Source organism: Camelus ferus, chromosome 11, assembly GCF_009834535.1.
Source record: "Camelus ferus isolate YT-003-E chromosome 11, BCGSAC_Cfer_1.0, whole genome shotgun sequence".
NCBI classification, from domain to species: domain Eukaryota; kingdom Metazoa; phylum Chordata; class Mammalia; order Artiodactyla; family Camelidae; genus Camelus; species Camelus ferus.
The window spans coordinates 68,973,222-68,995,320 of NC_045706.1; the positions used below are offsets into that span (position 1 = coordinate 68,973,222).

Genomic DNA, 22,099 nt, shown 5'->3' on the forward strand with positions numbered 1-22,099 from the left:
GTTTGAGTGTGTTCCCCTCCAGATTTCTTAGCGGTAGATCAGTGCCCTTTCTTTGTGGGTGCACTTGGGGGCCAGTCTGCACCTTCCTGTATCCCCAGTCATACTCTGGTTCCCTCGGGTACAGAGCAGGGGATCTCCAGTCGGATCTACAGTCTTTATCTTGGACCTCCCTGAATCTCTGTCTCCACTCCAATTGACAGCCTAGGAGGGTACCCTGAGCTTTGCTTTAGGCATTTTCTCTTTGGGGCAACTCTATGCTTCTCTGACTTTCTGGGCCAGAATTTACTCCCCAAAGAAAAGATACTCCTAAAATGAAAGCACTAAAGGCAGACTTTCCTCCCAGCCCCAGGACCATGGACCAGGAGGACGTCCCAGTTTACCCAGTCTTCTTAAAAAAGGTTATATCCTTCATCACGAGAGATCTGGCAGAGGGAGTAAAAGAAAGCAGGGCCCAGCAGGGAGATGAAAGGAAATATACCATGAAGCCTCAATTCTGTGCTCCTGAGACACACTGTCCTTCCATTGGGAAGCAGGCTGTTGCATCGCTCCATCTCCTTTCCTGTATCCTCCCTCCTCTCTTCCCTTGGTGTCATCATCTACCCACTTAGAATGGCTAAGACTACACAAACAAGCAACAGTTGACAATACCAAGTCCTGGCAAGAAAGCCGTGATTCCCAGTCACTGCGAGAAAGGGTGCGACATGGTACAGCTGCACTGGACGATAGCAGGGCCACTTCTGGGGGTTTACTCCAGAGAAATGAAAACTTGTTCACGGAAGCATCTGTCCTCAAACACTGTGAGTGGATTTATTCATAAGCAGCAAAACTGGAAACAACCCAAAGGCCCTTCAGCTGTAGAATGGATAAGCAAAGAGTAGTCCCCGCCTACAAAGGAAACAGGCAAAGCACTGCTGCATTCAGCAATACAGATAAAACACCAGTGCATCATTCTGAGCGGTGGTTAGTGACTATAAGCATTTTTTAAGACTCATCAGATCGTACACTAAAAAGGGTGAATTTTACTTAATAATATAATTTATTCCTTAATAACTTATTATAATTTGTTATTACAGCTTATTTTATTACTTAATAATATAAATTATTCCTCAATAAATCTGAGTTTTATATATATATAACTTAAAAACAATAAATATCATCTATATAATAATTTATATCTCTGTATAATATTTAATACTGGCAATAGTTATTTATATTGTAGCATACATATGTATGTATATATGTATGTACATGCATATATTATTTTTCATCTATTATATGTGTATATAATGTATATACATATGTGGGCGAAGAATCTGAGGATTCTGATCCCCCCTCAATCAAGTGACAGCCTCCCAGGTCTAGTACGTTGGAGGGGGCCTCCCTGAGCGTATTTCTCATCCTGTCTCCAGGGAATGATGACAACAATCTCAATTCCATCTTTTACGAGCACTTGACGAGGGCCCTGCAGGAGTCCCTCTGTGGAGACCTGGTCCTCGGCCGCTGGGGGAACTACGGCTCTGGCGACTGCTTCATTCTGGCTTCCGACTACCTCAACGCTTTTGTTCACCTGATTGAAATCGGCAATGGTCTCGTCACCTTTCAGCTGCGGGGACTGGAATTCCGAGGTAAGAATCTCTTGACGGTGGAAGTTGTTGGAAAGTCAGTCATTTGAGTTCATTGCCTTGCAAAGCTTTCATACGAAGTCACAGTTGAAAAAGAATTTGATGCCTATCCGACAGAATAAGAATTTGGGCGCTCGCTACAACTGCTTTTATCCATGTCTTTGGGTATGAGTAACCCCCAGTCACTTGAGGGAGTAAGAAAGTGACATGTACAGTCTGGTGTAAACCTTTGGAGAACAAGTCAGACTTTGGTTTCATTCCATCTGGAGGAAACTCAGAAGCAACAAGAAACTGTTGCTTCTGACTCCGTGTGGAGTCTGCCAGACCTGAACCAGAACCTGGTTCTGTGGGTTGCACGTGTCATGATCTGTTGTGGCATGTCACTTTGTGTCTCTGCACTCTCTTTTTCTTTTTTTTTTTTTTTTTTGGTCATCTGTAAAATGCTAGGAAGAAGAATGACTGTTTCATAAAGTTGTGTGATTGAATGAGATGGTGTGTATGCAGGTGCCCCCTGGATGCTCACTGCTCTGTGGTTACCGAGTTGGCCAGATCTTGAAAGTGTGACTTCAGTTTTCCCATTAATCAGATGCTGGAGCTGCGGGCTGGGTCCTGCAGGGATTAGCATGACGGATGTACTCATGTGCCCGTCTCCTGGATTCTTTGTTTATTCCTTCATTCAGTACATGCCTTTCTCTAATCTGACCCCCAGTCTGTGCTAGGCAGTGTTCTAATGCTGGAGATGTGGTGGACACGTGACCGTGAGTTTTACCCTCGTGATGTAGAAAATAAGTAAACAAATTGAGCAAACCAGCGACAGTTTGCGGAAAGTGTATAAAGGAGGCGGATAAGGTTCTGTGACGGAAATCACTGCAGACGGTGAGCGTGAGGAGGTGTTAACATTGGATGGGACCATCAGGGAAGACCCTTGAGAACAGGAAGATGAACACTCCAGGCCAGAAACTGCTAAGTGCTGAACGTATGAGCCAGGAGCGACATGGGTGGACTGCCCTGAGCAGAGAAGGACCCAGTGTGCTGGCAATAAAGTGGCACAGAGAGGCGGGGAGGGGTGGGGTTCATGGGGACCTCAGAGTCAGGCGAAGGGCTGCATTTTATTTTATGCACAAATGGAGAGCGGTGGAGGATCTGGAAAGGGGAGTGATGGACCTGGTTTGTGCTTGAAGAGATTGTTCTGGGAGCTGTGCAGAGAGAGTGCTGGAGGGAGGCAAAGGCAGACACAGGGACACCACTTAGGGGTGTCCTGGAGTCACCCAAGCGGGCGGAGATGGCGGAGGCAGCGACCTGGCCAGAGCCTTGGGGCTGGGGCAGGCGATACAGGGCATTGGGGGGAACAGATGGGGTGCTCAGCCTGCTCCCCAGTTTCTAGGCTGAGTGGCCTGGTGGACAGGGGTCACTGACTAAAACCAGGAAGCCTGGATGAGGAACGGCCCCTTTGGGATTTGGGGGTGTCATCGAGAGCTCTGCTTTGGATATTTCCATTTTAAAATGCCCTTGATTCATCCAGGTGAAGATATCCAGTAGCCAGTTGGACATGGGCGTCTCATGTTTGTTTGGGAGATATTTGTTCAGCACTGATTACATGTCAAGCCCTGGGCTGGGGGCTGCGAATACAGAATGAAGGCTCCACCTTAAGGAGCTTGGAGCCTCGCCAAGAGGACAGACACGTGATGAGCAGGTACTGCCCAGGGAGCCGCATGCCACAGCAGCGCCGTGCCTGGGGCACCTGGGGACCAGAGAAGTGGCACTGCCATCAGACCAGGGTCTGGTCAGCTCGGCAGAGCAGAGGCTGCGGCTGGAATAGAGGCAGGACCAGAGGCACCAAGTCACCAGATGTGGTTTCCAGGTGGTTTGGGGGAAAGGGGTCACGGACAGTGCTAGAAAGGTAAGTAGGAGCCAGGTCTTGGCCTCCCAGAACCTCACAGTGACAAAAGGACACTTCCCGGCTAAGGACAAATCGTCATTATTTCACATTCTAAAAACCTGGCGGGGTGCGGGTACAGCTCAGTGGCAGAGCGTGTGCTTAGCATGTGTGAGGTCGTGGGTTCAATCCCCAGTCCCTCCATTTAAAAAAACAAAAACAAAAACCATTACCTAAAGAGAAGTCTTGTGCTTCCTTACAAATGCTTGGAATCTAACTTAGGGAGTTTATTTTGGAAAAGGTTATTGGGCCCAGGGCATAGTGATCAGATTCTACAGAACACAGAATCGATGTCTCCCTGAAATTTTGCACCAATGCCAGAAAATGCCACAGGAGGTGGCGGCAATTAAGTGGCTCTGGAGCAATAGAATTGTCTATTTTGAGAGCTTCCGGTTTCTCCTGGGCTTCAAAGGAAGAACTTCTAAGGCTCGCTGAGCTGAATCTGAGTTACAGCTATATCACAAGTTCTGTGTGGTTTGCAGCATTTTAGCAAACTTTACCCATCAGATGACGTATGGAAGGAAACTGGTGACCAACATCAGTGTATCAGCCCCAAGACAGAGGCGGTGATCGTGTGAGGTGACTGCCCAGGAATGATGTCTCGGGAGAAAATGCGAGAAGGACACCTTTTACAATCCCTTTTCCTTGACCTAATTTTACTGGAGTTTGGAACCCAGGGCTGTTGAGAGAGCCTATAGCTTGACAGCAATCTAAATGTTGCTCTGGTTGCAGGAAGAAGCCAGGTGACCTAAGATGACTTTCTCTTTTCTATCTCTTTGCAACATGCAGGAGAGTATTCCTAGGGAAGACCTTCTTTTCTGTTTTCCTCTCTGGGTATTTTTCTAAGCTATCTCTTCAGGAGTTCACTTGTCTTTCCGTCTTCCCATTTTCCCAAATAGCAGGCTTTATTTTGGGCAAATTTTAACCTCCTTCAGCACAGCCTGCGGATGCATTGACTCTCTCCCCAATGCATCCTGAAGCCATCAGTGGAAACAGGAGCTGCTCACGGCACAGGCTGACTCTCAGGAAATGAACAGTGCACCCCCAAGGAAGGCATCCTCCCCAAGGCCAGGAAGGAAGGTCCATCTGTCTTTCTCTCACCGAAAGGGATGCTTTTGTGTCAGTAGGAATTTTTAATTGCAAATGACAGACATCAGGTCTCTGACTTAAGCAGGAGAAGGGTCTACCAGAAGATGTTGCCCAGAGCACAGACTTGCTGAGATGGCTGGAGAAGCAGGCTCCGTGGCTGTCAGACCAGAGACATCTCTAAAGTCACACTGCAGTGCCGAGCCTGTGAAGAGATCCGTCACATCTCAGCTGGCAGACCCAGCATGGCCCTCGTGACCTCATGACCCTGGATATTGGACGCTGCCACCCCTATGGCATTTGACTGCCCGGAAACAGGATGACCAGCCCCTGCTACCACCTCCCTTCCAGAATACTTCCCACCCAAGCCCCACTTCTCTGCATTGCCAGCTCGCTAGCCAGTGTCTGGGGGGCACATCTGACGGAGAAAGCTGAGACCGCAGGCACATGGTCTAGAGGCAAAGAAGAGCAGGAGAGAGTGTCTGGCTTCCAGTTCCTATAGTGGGAGGTGATTGCTGCCTCCCGCCCAGACTCATAACACGGGTACCATATAGGTGGGAGTCATGCCTGCCCCTGTAACGGCTAAGTCCCAGATGTCAGCGACTAACACAGTAGATGTTGATTCTGCACTCACATAGAGTCCAGTCCGTGAGAGACGGAGGGGAAGGCCCCGTTCCACGCTACCAGGGATCCTGGCGAATAGAAACTCTCCGTAGTTCTTAGCACACTGCTAGGGGAAAAGACTTGGCGAGCAGTTAACCAGTCTCTGGCACAGTGGGTAATTTTCCAAACTCAGAATAGAGGTTTAGTTCCCGGGTAACCCAAAAAGATTGCTCGAGGTCCAGGCGACAGCCTGTTTCCATCAGGCAGTGCTATTGTAAATGAGCGATACAAATTCAAATTAAGAATACAAATAAAGAAGCCACGTTTTTCTATTCTACACCTTTCGGTTCATGAATCCCAGAAGAGAAATATATATGTTTGGTTAATGTAAAGAAACAGGATCGCAGTGCCCTGACTTCTCTCGGGTTTGTGAGTGTCACTCGCATCTATTCAGCCAGGGAGCCTTGAAGGAAACCACTCCAGAGTGGACACGTGAGTCATTGGCTTGAAATCTAAGTTGAGGAAACACAGTGAGCTTTAGAAGACCAACGGTGTGAAAGGCATCACGTTCAAGTCTTTCTGAAAGAAATCAATGAAATGGAATCTGTTGAATTTTAAGACCCATGTAACCATCATCTGAGTAGCTGCACACAGAATAATGGAAAAGTGAGAGTTGATTATCTGTTCTATGTCTTTTTGCTCTCCTTTCGTCATCCAGGCGACCTGGATTGATGCTCTGGCTTATTTCTGTCAGAAGGGGGGTGGAAACGAGTGAGGAGGAAAGAAGTGCCGACAAGGGGAGCCAGGCAACGTGAAAAGCCTGCCTTTATAAGTGAATAAGAGAAGAACCGAGAACAGGAGGGAAAAAAGGAATTGGAAGGAGTCTCGTAGGAGATGCACGTGAATGCCACGCTCACGGGAGAGCCCTCTCTCACCTGTGACGGTGACATTGACCCTTAGAATGGCCACAGTTCCGACACTTCCTCCATGTGAGTCCTGGGCAAAGCCAGGCCCCAGGAGGTGAGTTCTCTCCCAAGGCTCACAGCTGCTTAGTGGTACAGCTAGGCAAACCCACACGGCTCTCTCTTAGTGGAATTTCTCTTTGTATCTGACCTTCATTTCATCTCTATGTTTTCATTTCTCCTTTCTGGTGTTTCTTTGGAATTTGTACCACAGTGTTTGTTCATTTGGTTCATGAAACACTAAGTAACTGGGGTAAAATGCCTCCAGTCACCTGCATAGCCTTTCAAAAGCCCCGTGTCGTTTTCCCAGTTGCAAAGAAAAGTCCACTTTATGTCAGAATATTCAACAGGGCACACATGTGACTTGGCCTCTCAGCGCTTCAATTTCTTCATCACAGCCTTGGTGTGACTAAATTTTTTCCAGCTCTGACAGCCCCCAGTCCAGGAGGCATCAAATGCTTCCGCCATATGATGCACTTAGGGGAAAGTTGAACTTCTCCTCCCTGCTGGAGTTTGATGTAATTTCCTCCCAGGGAGCGGGTGGTGTTGGTGGGACTGCGGCTTGTGTCAAGGGAGGCTGTTAAGCAGCCACTGACTTCTGCTGATACAGTGTCACCAAGGCAGGGTTGACATCCCTAAGCACTTGTCCACCAGCTGGGGATGGGATTGTGCATCAGAGCATTACCGCGACAATGAAGCAGGAGGAATTTCAGGCAAAGGGAAGAAGAAAGCTTGCTCTGGTGGCAAGCGATGGAATCCAAAGGGCTGGGAGGATGGAACCCGTGGTGGTCCGTCTGCAGTCGCGGGAGAGAAGGGAGACCATGTGGCACAGAAGCAGGTAGGAGGCGGGTGTTAGAGGGAAGGTGCGAGGCCAGGAGGGTGATGGAGCAGGGAGGTACAGCTGGGCCGCATGCGGAGCTCACTGGAGATGAGCCATCATGACTTGAAAACCTGTTGAGGTTGCACATGTGTTTCTCTACGCCACATTCAGCTTCATGGGCACAGGTTTGGAAGGGCAGAGTTGGAGTTCACCAGGGTTGGGATTGGGCCAGATGGATGTAATGAAGACAAGGACAAGGGAAGTAAGAAGGAGTGCAGGGCGGACAAGGACTGTGATGCCCGGCCAGGAAACAGGCTGAGAAAGGAGGGGACACGTGTGTGAGAGAGGTGGCAATGACCTGGTGAGAGGACTTCTGCATCTGGGGAGGGTACAAGGACTGGTGAAGTGGAAATGGTGGAGGAAGTGAGCTGGAAAGGGAGGAGGAGGTTGGAAACGGATATTAATAGAAGGGGAGCAGTTTGGGGTGACCTGGGTCCCGGGGGTGGCCATGGAGATGAGTGGCTGAGGTCAAGTGGAAGATGAGCTCCTTGGAGGCTGGAGGTCAGGGGCCAGCAGGTGGGAGGGAGCATCTCTGCGGATAGTGAAGTCCCAAGAGTGATGGCATGAGGCATGTTGGACAGTGACAGAGAGCAAGAGCCCAGATCTTCACGGAGGGACTGGGAACACAGAAGGCGGTAACAAGACAGCTGTGCAGGCGACAGTGGCAGAGTGGCCCCGAGCATCAGCGAGGACCGTTTGCGAGGGGAGCGTGTGAAATTGGTCAGCCCCGCTGGGGAGCGATGCAGAGGGAATGAGGGAGCCCGCCTGCCAGCAGAGCTCCAAGCAGAGAGAGGAGGATGTTCAGAGAAGTTACGAAACAGATCTTGAGTCCCAGGGGACACAGAGAAAGAATTTCAGGAGCTTGTGGTCTGGGCGGGGTTGAGGTGGGGGTTAAGGTGGGCTCAGAAAATATCACTTATATGGAACAGAATGGGAATTCGACTGAACGGAGTCCTGGGCTCCCCAAGGCAAGTGACTTTCTCTTATGGACAATAGGAGCAGATCCTGCCACCTAAGGCTGCATCGCATGAATGGAAAGTTTCGAGGCTGCTGAAATGAAACTTATTTAAGCCTGTAGCTAAGCGTGGTAACTTACATTAACGTCATCGTCCTCATTACTATGGGACCGCGACGTTTTTATCACGGGAAGATCTGTTTTCCAGAAATCTTCTTAGGGTAAGTCTTAGCATATATTAAGGAAAGGAATTATTTGATAAAGTAGGTTCTTGGAAAGCTTAAGGAAAACGATATCAGAAATGCATTGTGTTATGTAAACATTTACCTTTTCTATTCTTTGTGTGGCTATATTTTTCTCTGTTCATTTAGTCATTTCTCAGTATTCCCTTACCAGGGGTGGTACTGCATATGTATAGATTTTCTGTGTTCCTGTGGGGTCAAATATTTCCAGTTTCTGCTCATATACTTGTTTCAACAAGAAAACATAATCAATACAGATCACTTTGTCCTTTTATTTCAAAATAATGCTTCTTTTTTAGGTGTCTGTTTGTGTAGATCATGAATCTGTGGGGTCAGGACATTATCCATGATGCTGGACTCATGACCACACACAGCAGGCAGTCAATAAATGGCTCTTGATAACCAAACAATATAATGATTTGAAAACCAAAGCCGATTTATTTTCAGTATTCTTGCAAAGTCGATATAGTCAGTTTTTTACTGTGAAAACCAGCCTCTAACAGACTGGTGAGGCCCTCAAAGGCTGAGCCTCTTGTCCCTCACCCAGTGCACCGACGGGCTCATGGTGGGACGCCCACAGTGGGACATGTGGGTTGAGGGGGGAAAGAGAGACAGTCTGAAATGTCCTGAGCATCAGTTAGATGCCAGGGACCATAGTAAGCACTTTACTTATATTATCAAAATATTCTTAATAATAATAATGCTATAAAATAGGTATTATTTTCCTTATTTTTAGACGTAATTGGATGAATGAGGTTCAGTAAGGTGCCCAAGACCTCAGAGTCACCGGTGGTGGAGGAGGGGAAACACATAGATGTGGCCGACTCTCAAACAATAAAGCACACTGTCTGGAGGCGGGCAGCGAGGGAGGGAGGGAAGAAGGAAGGAACGGTAAATAAGGAAAGAATATGAAAAAAGAAAAAAAAAGAGTAACATTGTCTCTAAATCTCTTTGGTGGTTGCCTGCATTTGGCCCCGACTGTTCACATGACATCGTCACTTTAGCAGCTCAGTTTCTTGAATTACCGACCACCTGAGCGAAACCGTGCAAGCTGGGCGGCTTCTGCAGAATGGACGTGAAAAGCCAAGGCACGATTAATTATCCGGAGGGTCTGGAGAATATCAAAGGAAAGGAGATTTATGTTCCTGTCTCGGTGACGCGTTATCAGGCATCTCCTGGTTGGGCTAACACCCCATAATCACCGGCCCGCTGGGATGTTTTAAAAATAGCTGTGGAACCTAATCTTATCTAAAGCTAATCCAACCAAACCATTATCACGACTGACTAATCCACGTAGAGCCATGGCTCCCACTAATCTTGGAACTATCTAGAATTCTCTCTTCTCTATGGCAACACTCAGGTCGTTAGTAAGGCTTTCCTTCTTATGTCTACATAGCTTGAGTAAGCCGTTAAGTCCCTGGGTTCCAACCTTGACCCGTGAAATAATAGGTTCTCCATTCAGAATTCCTCAGCACACATTTTTCTTCATTTCAAACGCTGTGACGCGTAACCGAGAAAACAAAGGCGTGCTTGTCCAGAGAGCAGGTCTGGGAAGAAGAGGGGCTTTTCCTGCTGAACATTAACAGAGCCTGCATATTTTAGCAGTCAGCCCTCAAAGAGAAGTTTGTGGGAGAAAAGTGAGATCATGCAACTTTGAATTCAATATGAATTAGAAAGTAAACGACTCTTAGTAGAGTTCACTGGTTTCCTTGTCTGTAAATGGGGCAGGAGTGGGCAGAAGATCATATTACTGTCAGATATCATTATTATATGTATATATATTTCAGCTTTTCTTATACTTGCCCTTCAAACCTGACCAATATAAGTTTCCCTGCACACTGCGTGATTTTGTTTATTTCAGTTTCTCCTATAGGCTGGTAGCAAAAAGTCAACTCAGGGAACTTTTGCTTGTAATTTGTCAAGGCTCATGAGACCGTGTGTCATAAGGGAAAAATACTGATTTAATTTTATTTAATAATTGTGCATTTTATTCTATTTTATTATGATTATTATTATTTTTCAGCCAAATCTTTTTATTTTTTATTTCTCTTTTTAATGGACCTTATGGGGATTGAACCCAGGACCTCGTGCGTGCTAAGCATGCACTCTACCACGGAGCTATACCTTACCCCGAAATATACTGATTTTAAATTCAAAAGACCAGATCCTTCTATTGGACAAGTTATTTTTAAGACTCCTTATTTTTAAAAGAAGATTTTACATCTGTATAACCAGGTTGATGTATGCAATAAATAAGATGCTATTTGAGAAATCACTTTTTAAGTTAGTAAATGTCCCATAAATAAAAGATGTTTTAAAATAAAAATTCTCTGAGGAAAACAGTGCTCATCCATTTAAAGGTATTACACCACATTCAAAACCTAGTTTGCTAGGCAGGTCACAGGAAAAATTTTATTCCTATGGACATATCCTAAAGCAAATTGAGGCCCCCTTGAAATAACAAAGTTGTTATAATTAAAAAAATCTCTGCTATGCCCACAAAATCAAACATGCTATAAATTATTTTAACATACTTTTCCTTCACTGCATACTGAGCCAATACATTTTTTCCAGATGCTCTGGGTGACATTTTAAAGACACAGCAGGTAGTGGGTATAGCTCAGTGGCAGAGCGCGTGCTTAGCATGCATGAGGTCCTGGGTTCAATCCCCAGTCCCTCCATTAAAAACCACCCCCTCAAAAAAGCCCACAAAAAATAAATAAAATAAAATAGTTGCTTAGTAAATTAAATATATATGACATAGGAAGTGGCTGAAGGAATGAGAATTGGGACTGGGGAGAAATTGTCCAGTAAAATTATAAAAATAACTAGACTCATTCAGTGTCTTGACAGGCCAACCCTGTTCCTTGTTTTAGTTCTTCTGTGTGACCTCAGTCAGGTCACATATTCTTGGCGCTGCATTTCTCCATTGTTAAGGTTGGATTAATTTAAAGGGGGTAATGATCAAATGGATGTTTAGCTATTAGGAACTAGGAAGTGTAATGGGACAGCTTTACACGTAAATGTATTATGGTTATAATAAGTGTCTCTTCCAAGAAATTAAATCTAGTGAGGTCTAGCAGATACAGGGTCGTCTCCCAGGGCACGTAGCTGGGGCCCAATGACCTGCGTGTTCCTTTAAGCTCATGTTCTGGGACCCTGTCCCAGGGAACGAGTGAAGGGTGGACCAAGGGCCAAGTGAGGCATCTCCATGACATTGAAGCTGCAGGAGAAATTGGGGGAAAACAAATTCCACTGTGACCTTCTTGAAATGACAATCATTTCAACACTTATTTTAAAAGGCTTTCTGTGGCATTATGTCACTGGGTCACAGAATGGCCCTTGATCGAGCCAGCTGGCAAGAAGCTCTGCTCGTTCAGATTTCCAGCCTGAAAGAAAAGGTCACGGAGGTCCTCACTGTTACGGGTGGCCCAGTATTAGAAAGGAGGCTGCATCTCCAACAAGAGCTGGCTGGGGCTGAGCCCTGCCTGCCTCACACATGTGATGTTTCCAACACGGAACACACTCTGGACTGGGCAAGGTTCAAATGCTGGCGGAAGTCGACTGCTTTGAGCTCAGCATGACTACATCTGAGGGCTTCCTCCTCTGGGTTCCTGAGCAATTCAGGAATGCACTTACCTGTGACCTCAGAAGGAAATATGTTTTATATAGTAACAGTCCAACACATATCCCACAGTGTGTGTTAGAAACCCCACCTGCAACTTGAAAAGCCTTGGCTCCACCGTATCCCTGCCCAGTTGTCATCCTCTCCATGAGCAGGGGCTGACTGTATTCAAGGGTAACCTAAATTCCTCCCCGTCGGTCCCTCCGGGCGACCTGACTGCTTGGTGTATGTGAATCATCGGCCCGGTGCCTGGTACATCGGGCTGATGAAGGCCGCAACCATTTGGAAACTCGGCTCCAACAAATGTCTGGTAGAAGTTATTTTAAACCATCATTAGTGGAGAACACTAAACGTAATAATGTTGATGATCTTTGGGATTTTCTGTCTGGAATCCGGTTAGCGGGGTCGTTGGGACAACTCACATCAGATAAGGAGGAAAACTGGAGGGCCGGGAGGCCCAGGCTTTAAACCACATTGTGCATTTCGGCTTTAATGTGCCTGTTCCTGCTGGAAGGCTGTAAACCAGATGACATTCTGCTGACGCAGCCTTTCTGCCGCGGGGACCGTCTTGAGTGTGTTCCTTTGAAGCGCCCATCACCTCATGCCCCGCGCCTCTGTCATCTCCTCCGACCTCTCAGTACACAGCCTGTTCCTTAGCTTCAGTTCCCATCACTTTTCACCTGAAATGGAGTGCTGAGTGGCTATGGGCTCCCTCAGCGCTCTCTCCTCATTACTCCCCCAATTTCTGAAATGCAGCTATCTTCAGATTTCTGAAAATTCCTGTCACCTCCCTGCTACCTGCAGAATTAGTTCCATTGCCACCATAGGAGTCAAGCTCCCACTTCAGCCAGCTTGCCCTGAGCTCCCCTTCCCCGTTCAGGGACCCTGGTCCAGGCTTCCCAGCTGGAAAGGCACCACCTGCTCCACTGGGCTGTCAGAAATGGAAGGCGGGGACACTAATGCTGGCCAGACCTTCCTGCTCAGACAGGCGCTCTCCTTTGGCTGCCCAGCTCTCCCGGAAGAATGTCCCCTCCACCTCCAGCCTGGTGGACGTCAAAGCTGGTGTGTCTACACTAACCAACCGCACTGAATGGCTACACCCCTGTGCTGGTCAGGAGGAGGATGTTAAGACCGCCTGATACCCACTCGTTGTCGAAACCAGGTGGAGAGAAATCACATCCAGGATTTCCTGAAAGGTGTGAAGGTCCCCCATCTGCCGGCAGCTCCAAAATCTGCCTGTGGGTGACACCAGACCTCTGGAGAACCACAGATCTGAAGCTGAATTATTTTGACCGCCTATCAAAATTTTTTTTTTAATTGCACTCTGGTTATATTAGAACAGCTCCTGAGCCTTTGTACGTGCCGTGCGATGCTTTAAGGACGGTGTTCACCAGATTGGGCCGTGTTCCCTTTGTGAGGGTCCTGGGACTGTCATCTCTCCAGTGTCTTTGCCAGAAGTAGCTATGACCCTTCCAAGCATTTATTTTGTTTTTGTCTTAAGGACCCAAGAAGCTCTTCAAGTGATTTTTCTACATTGGTTTCTAGCAAGCCTGAGTGAATCAGTGGCCCATCTTTAGTAACTAGGACACCATGGATGGAAATGAAGTTCTCTTGATGTTATTCTGGCTTCATTATATTTTTCCTGTCCTCATTTTTCCTTAAATTTGATCGTTTGCGTTTGTACAGTCTATGCCTTTTTAGATTGACTTCATTCCTTTTTGGAATTAAGTATGAATAAACCAGCCAGGCCTGGCCTGTCGCTGGTAAAGATGGCAAATGGTGCTGGAAGTGGGGAGGGGGTGGTGCTTGCTCCTTTGCTTTGGAAACTAGGAAAGGGAGGAGGAAAGGTCAGGGGGTCAGGAGAGGGCTGCCTGTTGCAGCCACGTGGCGGCCCCGCATTTTGGCTGCACTCGGGAAACTGACACAGGTCCTGGGATCTGCTAGACACCTTTTCAGTTCAGACACTCAATTTCCATGGCTTTAATTAGGCACAGTCATTTGTCAGAATGAAAAGACTCCCAGATGCTCTTAAAATTAACTTTCAAAATATTTGTTGAATGCCTTCTATGTCCCACTGACTTGGACCATGAGAGCCAGCAGCATACCAGATGCCAAGAGGTGAGATCAGTGGAAACACGAGACAGAAGCAGCCGTCCGGGGGCGGCCAGAGCGTGGGGGCCGCTGACCTCCAGTCCTGCCTTTGGACGGAGTGTGCTCTGAAGCGAGTGAGCCTTTCAGAGAACACAGGCTTGATCTGCCTGTGAACAGGGAGATGAGTGCATGTGCAGAAGTGACTGGGCCTCCTCATTTTCCTGTTCTTTTACACTTGATCCTGACTGTGAATCTCTTGTTCCTGAGAGAAGGTACTGGGAACCACCTGGACTGAGTGTTTATTAGAAGCCTTGGGCAGCTGGATGTCTCTACCAAGCTTAGAAGTTCTTCACAGCGACCCCCTTCCCCAACTGTCCTCCCATCAGTGTGGAAAGGCATCCCCGCTTCTCACAGATGGTGGTGCTGACTGATTTCATTCAGATGATAGTAATCCAAACCCTGCATTGTCTCTGGTACACACAGAAACACACACGTGTGTGCACACTTACACACTCTCTCTCTCCTCTCACACACATGCACGCACACACACACTCCTTCTGGTTGGTTTAATGTAGAAGAAAAAGCTTGATGGCAGAAGCCTGCCATCTGCCCAACATGATAACACCTGGATGGAGAAGAAGGAAAGAAAAGGAAAAAGGAAAAGGAAAAAAGAAAAAGAAAAAAACCCTCAGATTTTCAAGGCATGCCATGTAAACAGTTTTGCAGTCTCTTTGAGGCAAAGGCCTTCCTTTATGCTTCTGCTTTGTGAGGTCTAATTCTTTTTTTTAAATTATGGGTTATTACAAGATATTGAATGTAGTTCCCTGTGCTCTACAGTAGGACCTTGCTGTTTATCTATTTTATATATAGTAGTTTGTATCTGCTTAACCCCAGACTCCCAATTTATCCCTTCTCTACTCTATTGCTGTGAGATCTGTTTCTAAGAACTGTCTTACTTCTTTCATTGGAGGAGGGTTTCTTCCAAAATCATATTACTAATGTGTTCGTGTGCCCTTTGGGTGGGATGAGACCTCCCTGACCACTGGAGTCTAAGCCCGCAGTCAGGGGTCCCAGTGGGTGGCTCAGTTAGGACGCAGTGGCCATTACTCACTCCGGGTGCTCCGGAGCATGCGGTCTGAATTACTCACTGCTTACAGTTCACCTATGTATTTCTATCCATCTTTACCAGACAGAGTAAAATTTTATATTACAGAATGAGCAAAGAGATCCTTGAAATGTTTTAAAAAAGACTGCTTTCAGCTAAGACCCAAAGCAGTAATTCCTGGAGAAAGACAGATGGAATCCTGAGATCCGAGATCAGCCCTCCACTGTTTCCCTTTATGTGTCACAGCCTGCTTGCTTTCCCCATCCTGAGCTTGACTCGTATTTTGGAGACTCTCATCCTAACAGTTCTGTGTGTACAGCTTTATTTGAAGGTTGCCGTGTTTCACCTCTGATCTATTAAGACCATCTCACTCGTGGAGTCTGTAGAGAGAGGCTTAGTTTAAACACTGCCTTTCTGTATCTTCCTCCAGGTGTAGTGTAACAGAATCTGTTGCGTCTGCTGTGAATTTTCTCAGTAGGGTATCTTCTGCCTGTAATGTCGTGATGTGGGTAAGAAGTCTTTGATTTGTTCATAAAGCCATTCCTTCAGTCATCCCACCAACACTTTCTCAGCATCCGCTAAGTACCAGGCATTGTGCATAATTCCATGGCAGCCGAGATAAAGTGAACGGTGTGGAAATGGGTGTAGGGGCAGGTTTTATGTTTGAATGAAGTTCCGAAAGACATGTAGAAGGATTCCAGAGACTGATCTTTTGGCCATGACTGAGTAACCACTACTGGACTATATCCTTCCTGCCATAAGCAATTGTAAAGCTGGAAAAAATACATTATCAACTGTTTTCAGATATTGGAACAATAGACAGTGCAAGGCTCTGATCACCGAAAGAAGGGAAATGTAAAACGTGGGCCCCCACAACCCCCTGCTTTCTGCCTGGAGGCAGTTTCTCAAACAGGGCGCAGCAGTCCTGCTGAGCCAGGGAGGCACAATCAGAACTCTGGGCTGCTCAGGAGCTGGGCTTTGTGGGTACCAGACAGAGTAGCAGACAGGCGCAAATCATAGACAAGGAACTGTAGAAATGGGTACAGTGGTCCCCTTTAGTGATGGAGTGAATCTCAACCTGCTTTTGTATCTCAAGAGCTTGTAAAACAGGCTGGACCTGACAGAGAACAGTAAGTGGGGAGGTGTGTGTGTGAGCTCCACAGAGATGATGCGGGCCATGTGGAGCTGAGAGATACAGAAATTCCAATTAGGCAGTGGAGAGACCTCGCTGAACATCCCAGGAATTCCGCTGCGCCCCAGAAAGACCAAACTTTAGGAGCAGAGGTATTATCACCTACAACGAGGCTGCCCTAGACATCCCAAAGCAAAGATTAAAAACGAGTTTCAAGGATCAAGCTGGCAAGCTGATGTGCAAATAAACTGACTTTTAACAGAACATCACTCTCTCTCGAGGAAGATAAAAAAAAAAAAACAGTCCAGACTGTCAATACTATAACATCAACAGTATCCAGCGTATAATAGAAGTTTCTAGATATGTAAATAAGCAGAGAAAAGTGATCCATAGCCAGCATAACAAAACACAAAACAAAATAGAAACGACATAGGAGTTAACGGAAGTTTCAAACGGTTATGAACATGCGTAGGAATTAAAAGGAAAAATTATCATAATGAATGAACCAATAGAGACTATAAATAGAGAGGAAAAAAATTGAAATTCTGGAAATGAATACAGAACACAGTGTCTGAAGTGAAAAATTTACAGCACAGGCCTAACAGGAAAAGAAAGATCAATGAATTTGAAGACAAGGCAACAGAAACTATTCAAACTGATGCAAATACCGAAAAGAGTAAAGAAAAGAGAGACTCAGTGAGGTGTTAGACAGTATCAAGCATCCTAACATATGTGTAAGCAGAATTCCAAAAGGAGAAGTGATAAATACGGGCAGAAAAAAAAGTGAAGAAATAGTATTTAAAATTTTTTTTTAATTTGTTGAAAAATGTCAGTTCATAAATCCCAAGCACTCAGCAGCCCCAAGCAGGACAAACACAAAGAAAACCAAACTTAAATGCATGATCGTCAAATTACCGAAAATCAAAGACGAGAGCACTGGAGAATTTTTTATCCTCATTTTATCAAGATCATGAGAAAGTTTAAAAAACACATTTATATACAGGGAAATAACCATGTGAGGTATCATTAACTTCCCATTAAAAATAATGCAAGCCAGAATATAATGCAACAATGTTTTTTAAGTGCTGGAAAGAAAGTAAAACTGTCAACCCAGAATTCTACATCTAGGAAAATGATTGCAAAATTTAAATATTTCCAGATAAAGAAAAGTCAGCATAATTACCAGGTAACCCGCACTGTGAGAAATGTTAAAGGAAATTCTTTAAGCTAAAAGAAACTGATAGCAGATGGAAAACGGACTCTACCCAAAAGAATGAAGGTTGCTAGAAATGACAAATATGTGAGCAAAGATGTTCTTTTCCTTTTAAAATGTCCTTAAAGATTGATTATTTAAAGCAGAATAACAGCAAACTATTGTGAGGTTTAACGATATGTGAAAGTAAGATGTTTGGTAATTATAACACAAAGGACCTGAGGGATTAAATATACCGTGGGAAGAGTCTTACATTACAGAAAGAGGAGTGTGCAATCAATCTGTGGCAGATTATGATCTGCTAAAAAAATGCACATCAAAATTTCGAGAGATATTGCAAAAAATAAAAGGGTTATAGCTAAGCAATGTTAAGAGCTGATACAAAGTAAATTACCACAAGTTATTCAGCCCCCCAAAAGAAAAAAGGATTGGAAAAATGCAAAAAGAAAAAAGGACAAGATGGGGAGGGTGTAGCTCAGTGGTAGAGTGTGTGCTTAGCATGCACAAGGTCCTGGATTCAATCCCCAGTACCTCCTCTAAAAATAAATAAGTAAATAAACCTAATTACCTACCCCCCCCCATAAAAAGGAGAAATAAAAACAAACAGCAAGATAGTAGATTTATACCCAGTCATAAAAATAATTGCATTAATGTAAATTGACTAGTCTTTATAATTAAAAGATGAAGATTATCAGATTGATAAAAAAGGAGGTCCTAACTATATGGGGTTTATAAGAGATATGTATTAGATACAAAGAGATGGATAGGTTAAAAGTAAAATGATAGAAAATTATATCCCTTACAAATATTACTTATAAGAAAGTTAGAATAGCTGTTAATACTAGACTTCAAGAGAAGCTGTTTTACCAAAATTAAGATATTTCACGATGGGGAGGATATAGCTCAGGGATAGAGTGAGTGCCTAGCACACACGAGGTCCTGGGTTCAATCCCCAGTACCTCTACTAAAATAAATAAATAAAAATTAATTATCTCCCCCCAAAACAAAATAAAAAATAAAGAAAAATTTTAAAAAAGATATTTCACAATGACTAAAGGGTCAGTTTATTGGGAAAAACAGTTCTAAATGTGCATACATCTAATCACAGTGCTACAAAGACTAAAAACTGACTAGGTGAGTTACAAAACAATTTGTCGAGACTGAACCAAGAAGAAACTGACCACTTGAACAAACAATCACTAGAAATGAAATTAAATTAGCAATGAAAAACCTCCCTACAAATAAAAGTCCAGGACCGCACGGCTTCACCGGGGAATTCTATCAAACGTACAAAGAAGAACTCATACCAGTCCTTCTCAGACTCTTCCAGACGATTGAAAAGGAGGGAATACTCCCAAACTCATTCTATGAAGCCATCACCCGGATACCAAAACCAGGCAAAGACAATACTAAAAAAGAGAATTATAGGCCAGTATCACTGATGAACATAGACGCCAAAATCCTCACCAAAATATTAGCAAATAGAATCCAACAACACATAAAAAAGATTATACATCATGACCAAGTGGGGTTCATCCCAGGGACACAAGGGTGGTTCCACATGCGCAAATCAATCAGTGTAATACACCACATCAACAAGAGAAAGGACAAAAACCACATGATCATCTCAATAGATGCAGAAAAAGCATTTGATAAAATTCAACACCCATTTATGATAAAAACTCTCCCCAATGTGGGTATAGAGGGAACATATCTCAACATAATAAAAGCTGTATACGACAAACCTACAGCCAGCATAGCACTCAACGGTGAAAAACTCAAAAGCTTCCCACTAAAATCTGGGACAAGACAAGGATGGCCACTATCACCACTCCTATTCAACATAATCTAAAACACCAATATAAAAAAATCATTTGACATAGCTGATGTTCCCTCTTCCTTGAAGCTTTTTTTTTAAACTTGCTTTTTGCTACTTCCTGGTTCTCTTTTGACTTCACAGTCACTTCTGTTCAATCACTTTGTTGGTATCACTTCACCTCGTCAACCTCTGAATATTGGAACGCTCAGTGCTCGCTCCTCAGACCTTTCCTCCACTGTATCTATACTGTCTCCCCAGATTACTTTAGATGGCTCCAGATACTGATAATTCTTTCAGATGTTGTAAATCTCTACCCACAACCTCTCCCCTGAACTCCAAATTTCTTAATCCAACTGCCTACTTGACATCTTCATTTTGATTAATAATGGACATCTACAGCTTAACATGTGCAAAAGCAAATTCCCCATCTTTCCATCAGCCTACCCAAAGGATGTTCCTTGGGTGATCTTCCCCTTCTCAGTAAATAGTAATCTCATTTATCTTCCTTGGGTCAGAAAACTTAGCATCATTCTTTGCTTATCTTTACAACCTCCCATGTCTAATTTGGTCAGCAAATCCTACCAGACTACCTTCAGGTAGATGCAGAATCTAATCATTTCTCATCACTTTCTCCAACCACCTTGGGCCAAACCACCATTCTCTCTCAACTGTGTTAATTAACAGACGTCCTGTTAGTCCCAGTTCCCACCTTTGCACCCTTTACGATCCATCCTCTGGACAGCAGCCAGAGTGATCCTCCCCTAACATAAAAGTCAGACCACATTTCTCCTGACCTATTTCTCTGAGTCCCCTACTTAAAATAGTTGTCTCCAACCCAGCACTCCATATCCTCTTTTGCTTCTTTATGCTTCATCATCTGATATGTTTTCTATTTTTCATATTTATTTGTTATTTGTTTGTCTTCTCCAATCTACACTTACATAAAGACAGAGATTATTATGTTTTTTTCATTGCTGTACCCGGTAAGCACTCACTATTTGGTGAATGAATTAATTTTTAGCGCATTTATTTATCTGTGGAATTTCTACCTGTTAATCGTTGTCCATAGGGAGCTTCTGATTTAGTAAAAATAATAGTAATTTATGGAGTGGTTACTAATGGTCACATATACCTTATTTGATCCTTACGACAACTCATTTTGCATATGAGGAAACAAGCTTGGACCAATCAGGTAACTTGACCACATTACGACCTTTCTTCAAAACCTGTTTATTAACAACTGCCTCCCACTAAAATCACATTCTTCTATGTTGAAATTTAGATGAGCTCCTATACCCTAAAATTCTTTTAAATAGTTTAAACATATTTAAATAGTAATTCTTGACAAATAAATCTTGGAAGCATGCCCGTAGTGAAGCAAGCATCTCTTAGGGACGCTCATACCTTCTTTCTTTTCTGCTACTTTCTGCCACTGCCCCCCTCCCCTTTTCCTCTTTCTTAACTCTATTCCAAATGGCTATCTTACTTTCCAGTGTAAACTGCTTTTTCTGTTCACTTTTATTTTTATCTTGACATCTGTCTTTTCTGTCTGCTATTCCTAAGCTACCCAGTTCATCTGTCCTCTGGAACTCTGCTTTCATCCATCTCTTTAATTTCTTTTTTTTTTTTTCCCTTCCCTTCTGTCAATAAGAAAGGACTCAATTATCTTAAAAAATAGACAAACCACCACCACCAATAACAACAGCTACCTCAGCTGATCATGCTGTCCTAGCTCCTGTCTTATTTCTTTTCTTCTCTTCACCATGACTGGTTTTAGTGGTTTGTACCTGTGGTTATTAGCACCTTTTACCTTGGTCCTGTCACCACCCATTCTTTCCTTATCTCCTTATCCTCACAGGGCAGTCCATTTCATCGTTGATCTCCCAGCTGTTAGAAGGCCCTTTTTTATAGTAAGCCCTGCACCCTGAAGCTTGCTCCTGTTGGCCGTAATGATGTCCCCCGGGACTGCGGAGAATATCACGTTCACATTCCCGTATGGCAGCCCTGACCGTCCTTTCCCCCACAGTCTTCTTTCATGCAACATCAAAGTCCTGGATCTTTTCCTCACTCTTCAGTAACATAATTCTGAGTTATTTTCCAACCCTGTGTAGGTTTCTTGGTGTGTAAATAACAATCTATATGATCTTATTCAAATCAGTACTGAGGTACTATTATTATTTTTACAATCGAGAAAATATCGCTTGTCTAGAACTTCTAGTTTTATTTCATTTTATCAGTGACTGTGTGTAGCATCCAAAGGAATAATACCAGGTTTATTCTGACCCATCCTATCCCTTTGTTTTGATGGTTTTTAGGTATTATCCTACGTCCTGTTCTTGTGATCAAAGGAATTACCAAAGTATTCTTTAAGTATGCAGCTATATATGAATAAGCTGTGTAGCTGGTTTTTTGAACCAAGATGCAGGCATTCCATTTATTTCTACTCAGTTTTTAGTGTATTAGTTTCAGTTCACCAAACTCATCTGCTAAGTTGTCTTTAGATCACAAGTCTGCATTCCAGGTAACCTCAGGTCATTAGCATCCTAGCATACTGTGTATGTTTCCCTTCAAATCCTTGGCAAGATTAAAGAAGTTACGATATCTCATTTTTCAAAGAGTGTTAACACCCATCATCTTATGTTTTGGAATAGACTCCTTTGGAAATGTATTCAGCTCACCTAATGCCCTGCTCCCAGTCATGTGAGGTGAGGTGAGGTGAGGGAGTTGAGTGAGGTGGGGATGTCCGGGGTGTGAAGTGAAGGGTAGGGCGTGGGGTGAGGTGCCTGTGAGATCGGTGAGGTGCAGGTGGGTGCGATGGGTGAGGGGGG

General features: G+C 44.4%; 1 protein-coding gene across 1 annotated transcript in view; it reads left to right on the forward strand.

The window, feature by feature from the left end:
* PCNX2 (pecanex 2) overlaps positions 1-22,099 on the forward strand; it is a 233,437-nt gene that overhangs the window by 190,404 nt on the left and 20,934 nt on the right. The window contains exon 25 of the mRNA XM_032490546.1: positions 1,410-1,625. Coding sequence (XP_032346437.1) covers positions 1,410-1,625 — 216 coding nt within the window. The remainder of the gene's footprint in view (positions 1-1,409; positions 1,626-22,099) is intronic.